This window comes from Trichechus manatus, unplaced genomic scaffold, assembly GCF_000243295.1.
Source record: "Trichechus manatus latirostris isolate Lorelei unplaced genomic scaffold, TriManLat1.0 scaffold00008, whole genome shotgun sequence".
NCBI lineage: Eukaryota > Metazoa > Chordata > Mammalia > Sirenia > Trichechidae > Trichechus > Trichechus manatus.
The window spans coordinates 4920341-4926468 of record NW_004443944.1 but is presented as its reverse complement, the minus strand read 5'-3'; the positions used below and the strand labels follow the sequence as shown (position 1 = coordinate 4926468).

General features: G+C 42.3%; 1 protein-coding gene across 1 annotated transcript; it reads right to left on the bottom strand.

Moving 5' to 3' along the window:
• Positions 1-6: 6 nt before the first annotated feature.
• Positions 7-6111, bottom strand: PRELID3B (PRELI domain containing 3B). Its single transcript, XM_004370200.3, has 5 exons — positions 4811-6111; positions 3585-3674; positions 3070-3140; positions 2846-2948; positions 7-1532 (listed from the first exon to the last, which is right to left on the bottom strand). The coding sequence occupies exons 1-5, from the start codon at positions 4946-4948 to the stop codon at positions 1413-1415; spliced, it is 522 nt and encodes a 173-aa protein (XP_004370257.1). The 5' UTR covers positions 4949-6111; the 3' UTR covers positions 7-1412.
• Positions 6112-6128: the final 17 nt, after the last annotated feature.

The window sequence follows — 6128 nt, the reverse complement described above, 5'->3', positions numbered from 1 at the left end:
TCTGTGGTTTATGTACATATATTAGCTGGTCTCTTTCCTAGAAAACCTAACTAGAAGTTTATCACTTAAGTGTTAAAAAAATAAAGGCAACAGCTAATCACCTTTTAAAAAAAACACTCTGAATGCAACAATCGCCAAGTATCAAAGATATTATTTAGTGCTGACAATTACTTGCTACAAAATATGAAATAAAATTTACTGGATTGTTTTTCTGATTGCAGCTGCCCTCTGGCATCCAAAATAAGGACTTCCCCAAAACAAAATCTGCAGTGCAGTTCCATCAGTGGTTTAGCTTAGGTCAATCCCTTTATTTTCCTTTTATTCTTTTTTCTTCCCCACCGCCCCCTACACCCTGCAGTGGCACCGTGTTATTAAAAACATGAAGTGCTTGGAATTTATGCTTCAGATCAAGACATCACTTGAGCAATTTCAAATGATGCACAGCTCTTCATGTAAAAAAGATGTTTTGTGGTCACAATTACTTCAAAATGTAGTTATATTCAAATCACCTGACATATGCTTTAGCAATTACAGAACCATGATTCTGACACATGGCAATTTATAAGTTAGGCAAATGCGAGATGCTGAAAGATGTGAACAGCCATTCTCCCGTTTAAGTTCAGAGTGCTGCAAAATTCAGGTAGTGACTTTATTCTTCAGTTAACGAGCCTGCCCACAGTACAGCACACTAAATCACAAAGACTTCTGGAGGTACAAATCCAAGGAAGGTGATACTTTTACTAAGTTACAAAACTTTGGCAAATCAATACAGTACTCTTGAATACAACACAATCCTATTTTGTTGGAATCATGTATTACTTTAGTAATAATCTGCATTCCAAAAATATCACTGAAGTACCAAATCAAAGCATTGTGGTTTCTTTTAATGGTGGTTTATAGCAGAGCAAGGTATTTTATACAAATTAATATGGCTTTTAAAAGTATGCAATATCTCCTTTTTTTAAGTGATATTCTTTGTGCATGCTTGTTGAAGTTCAGTGCAACAGGGCAGCCTGTGTCCCCAAAACGGCTCTGCTCTGTTCAGGGGTTGGTCCAAAGCCAGACAGAGTTCCAACGCATGGAAAGCCTTCAAATCCTACCTTGAGGAGATTCAATATGCCAATACCAATTTCAAAGTCCTTTTAAAAAAATCATTACATTTTCACATCAATATTGGAACCCTAAAATAGAAGGTCATTTCAAAGAACACTATTTTCAGATGATCCCTCTTAGTTAGAAGCCCTGCACCTCTTTGTTTTGATCAAAAGTCACATCGACTTTCTCCAGCTTATTACAAAAAAAAAAAAAAAAAAAACAAGTCTACCTAAAATATAGTTGTACTTCTTAAATAACAAATAAATACGCTGCCAGCGTCGAGACCTGGGACCCGATGCTGCACGCTGCTCTCGCTGTTATTTCTCTACAAACGCGGCTGCCGCCATCGGGGTCCTCATGCTTCCTCTGGCTGAGGCCGTCAGTTCTTCAATCTCAGCGTTTAATTTACGGATGACCCATTCCATGGCTTCTCGGCCCTTAAAAAAAAGTCAGTTCATTTATTGTTCCCAAGTGAGAGCAAAGCAAATCAACAGCACGCTGGGAAGTACCACGGAGTATTACAGGTATAACCACATACGCCTCCCGGAACCAATCATTTCTGTCCTGGTTTTCTCTTCCCTGATGCTATATACCAAACATCAAATGTCCTGCGCAACTGGCCTGATCCATGAACTGATTTTTATTCTGTATGCAAAGATGTTCTCAAAAGAACCCACAATTAAATGACAGTGATGTCTTAACTACTTCATGATTTTCGGGGGGTGAGAATCGTCCACATTTTAACCAAAATCCTATACAAGGCCCCGCAGGATCTGGTCCCTGGCTTTCTTCTTGCTCCTCCCTCTTGGAGAAGGACTGAGAAGAGCATCCCATGCTTCGTCTGTCTCAGGACCTGTGCACATACAGCGCCTGTGCCTGGCCCACTCTTTCTGGCACCCTCACGCCTACCCACCCCTCCTGCTGCACTCACCAGAAACATCACGGTGAGAAAACCCCCTGACCACCCAGCCACGGCCTCATCCAACACTCCCATACCTCCGGGTACCTTTCCTTTCCTAATGACATGCTTCTCAGTATTCAGATCCACGAGGACAGGGACAGCATTTGCTTTGCTCCCCACCGTATCCCCAGCCTAGCCTAGCACTCTGCCTGGCATAGAGAAGCGTCTAGTGAGTCTCTTTCAACTGCTGAACGACTATACTACTAAGCATGTATTATAAATAGTACATTAAGTATCTCTTTCTTTACGTTTACTTCTGTTTTAAACCAATGGAACAAAAATTAGCTCAGAAAGTGGTAGAGGAAAGAAACCTCTTTTTTTTTTTCAGGTATGAAGGACAGATACATATTTCTGTGGTATTAAAATCTCTTGGGAAGGACAACTAGGAAAAATTGTCTAAAACAGATCTGGGGGAAGGGTGTGATAATGAACAAGGTTGCTTTAAACAACGACAACACAGCCACACGCTATCGGAGCACTTCCTATGTGCTGGGCCCTGGCCACACGTCTTCTGTATGTTCTCCCACTGACTCTTTACACAGACCCTGCAGGCTGGGGAATGAGTCCTCGCTCCACAGATGGGAAATGGAGGCACGGAAAGGTTAAGTGAAATGCCCAGGGTTGGCAGTCTGGTCAGGGTCACACCCAGAGCCTATGCAGACAGCTGCCTTACACCACAGGGCTCTCCCTGCATGCAGTCCGCGTACAAGGACAAGCATGGATTCAGCGGCCAGCTCCTCCATGAAACAAAAGCAGGCAAGAGGACCACGGAGGAAGCAGCTTACTCACTTTATTAGCATTTGAAGACATGGTGCTCGCCATGAGGCCTTCTAGGTAACTGCTGAGGCTCACCCCTTTCACACTGATGATGGCTTCTTGAGTCAAAACAGTTCTAGAACAGAACGCATTTACACAGCTCTGTGATGACCCAATTCTCATTTTTTAAAATAAATATTTGGTAAAAAAAAATTCAACCACCAGTGAAATGAATGTTAAAAACACTTTTTACTTACTTTTCTGGGTCCTGAGGATGTGGTTTGTATATAAGTCTCTCATCTACTGAAACCATATTTGTAAATGAAATCTATACAATGAAAAAAAAAACAAAACAAATATAGTCAAACCATTCTGGAAACTAAGATGAAAAATATTTCCAAAATTAACCCAAAAACCAAAATCTACTAGCTAAATATACAAAAAACAAAACAAAAACTCACCAATAAATAAACCACTTTGATACTGCTACAGAAACAGAATTTAAATTTCACTGTTGACTGCCAACTTTTTAATAAAAATCATAAATTTGAGAAAAAGCTAGTAACACTAACACTACAGTGGGGGTTTTATCCCCTAGAATGAGCTGGGACCGTGAGAGCAGGAGGGGAAAGCAGCTACCGGCAAAAGGCAGCAGGGAAGTGCTGATTTTCTAAACCACACGGGAAGAACATATATTCATCTATAAAGCAACTACGAGATAAAAGTCAAAGCCCAGTGGTTCAAAATTAAAACAAAAGGGAGCTAAACTCACATTAGTAGATTTAAGTTCCATTGTCTTCTCTACCGGATCAACCACAGAATGTTCTTGCACGTATGTTTTGGGTCTTGCTGCACCAATAAGCTAATTAAAACATTCAGAATTGACAATCAGAGCAGGAAAAAATTCCTACCAAGTGTATCAATACTTTCTTCTGAAGGTAAAAATGTGTTATAATCTCTTGAACCAAAAACCTGTTTCATAAAAAGCACGAGGAAACAAAGATCAGAAAGGAGGCCCATCTGAGAGTAATGGGAATTCACTCCACGGACGAGTGGAGACCACCAGCTACCAACCCTTTCCCAGAGGCCATAAGGAAGCAGCCCGCTGTGAACGCACGCAGGGAGAGCGGCACGTGGGGACTGCCACGGTGTGACAACGGGCAGTGGAGCTGAGCTACGGAAATCAAGGATGTGGGGGCAACGTGGCATCTAAAAAAGACCACAGAGCCCAAGAGCAACTGCCAGTATCTTCCTAGAGAGGGTGCAGGGGCTCCCTGGTTCAGACAAACAGCCATCTTGTGGAGGAGGACGCCCCGTGCCGACCGCAGCCCCCCCAAGCCCGCTCAGCTCGGTGCCTCCACCATCTACCAGAGTGGTTTGTGCAAAGGAAGCAATCGGAGAACTCCTGCTCAGAAATGTGCATCTGTTTGTTTTCTGAGTGGACCCACCTTCTAGAGAGAACCTCTACAGCAAAGTGGACCCACTAATCACCCCAGTGTTTCTGTCACATGATGGTAGACCGGCATTCTAGTTTCCTGCTGGTTAAAGCCTGCTCGCTCGTCACTCGACAGTTCTGTTCATCGCTGAGGAGTACCAGAAGTTGGGACGAATGTGGCAACAGCAAGGTCTGAGGATATACTCTTTACTCAATGTGTGCAAGCCACCACTGACCACAGGAGCTGTTGGCCAGCAGTCAGGACCAGACACTCCTACATCTTATTGTTGGTCTCAAGTTGCTGGCAAAAGCAGATTTACCTCCTTTCAGATTCTCCAGCATTAGCTGGCTTCCTTCAGAAGGTTTTATCAGTGCGTCCATGAAGACCGTACTAATATTTCCAACTCGTTATACACTTATAACTCTAGTTCATTATAATACAATTTGGACCGATGCAAAGATGACATTCAGAACGTGCCCCCACAAACCTATTTGAAATTCTAATGTGGTTTAGAAACTTCTCCACAGCAGCCACATTTGTGCAGGCGAGAAGACCCACTCACAGATTTCACGATGGAGGGCAGGCCCCACTCTGTGCTGAGAAGCCGGTGGCTGTGCAGCTTTCCAGAGGGATCCACGTGTCTGTGCAGGACGTCGACGCCAACGACGTTAGGGTTCATCGGGTTGGGGTATTTCTGCATGGCAGCTGTCGTGACCGTTTCCCATGGGTGGCTGCCAGCATGAGCCAAAAAGACCAAACATTTTAAAAGATGCACACCACTTACACAATTGTATAACCCATCAAATTATTCTTTTTTGAGAATTGAAGTAATTTAACTGAACTAACTGAAGTTTAATTAGTTTACCTAGGAAAAATTCCTTTCTGAAACATCAGCCAAGTGAAGATTTTGGGGGACCGGTCTACATTTTTACCACGCATTTCTGCAGCTCCCGGCTACATGGTGGAACTGATGTCTACAATCATCGCCACAGCTTAGAGAGCATTACAGTACAGTTTCTAAAACGCTATTTCCTGTTTACCATTATCCACTTTCACACGTAAATTTTGTTCTTAGAATCACTGATTCAGAAAAATATATTTAAAAATTATATTCTATAGAAATCAGCAGCAAAAACCGTGATTAGTATGCCGTTTCCTTCATCTGACCCCAGTTCTATGAAGGTATAAAGAAGCAACAAGAGTAAGACAACTTACAGGCACTGTAAACTCTTATAGGTATTACAAAAAGATCCAAAGTATTACTGATTTAAATGCCATGATATTAAAAATGCATTTTTCTCTATATTAAGATAATAAACAACAGTGGCCCCTCCAAGTCCATTTTTACCCACTGTTTCTCTCAAAGGAGTGATTCTGACTTGTCTTAAAAAAGGTCACTCAATACGGTAATATGTTCTTACGGCACTCCGCACGTGTTATTTGCTAATATTCCCTCTTAATAGACTACGCACCTACTTATCACCTAGGATTCAAATGGACAGACTGTCATATCATTGGAGAACTTGCAGCCTATTTATTTTCTTGAAAAAGCGCGTGTATTTGGGCGATTCAAAATGTGACATACATGTGTGCACTTTACAGCTTACAGAGTAAGATGCTCATACAAAAGACAGCCTTTTTGAAAGGGCCCCCTGTTAAGTACAACGAGTGTTAGGGGTGACGGTCCACCTAAGTCAGATTCTAACCCCTGCACTCACACTGTCCGTATTCATGTAAAGGAAAAAGACCAGACCCGGAAGGGGTGTTCCGAGCTCCACTGATAAACCACAGCAATACTCTTGACTTCTCTAAAAGCGAAACAGGTGGACATTCCTCTGTTTCAACTTTTCAGAGAACTCACACTGACAACCACATCTTGT

Excerpts from the sequence above, each read along its gene's own strand:
- PRELID3B (XM_004370200.3), bottom strand. The coding sequence starts at position 4,948 with ATGCAGAAATACCCCAACCCGATGAACCCTAACGTCGTTGGCGTCGAC. Across the intron at positions 3,675-4,810 it reads TGCCCTCCATCGTGAAATCT|CTTATTGGTGCAGCAAGACC; the intron begins GTGAGTGGGTCT and ends TGTTTTAATTAG. Across the intron at positions 1,533-2,845 it reads TGTCTTCAAATGCTAATAAA|GGCCGAGAAGCCATGGAATG; the intron begins GTGAGTAAGCTG and ends CTTTTTTTTAAG.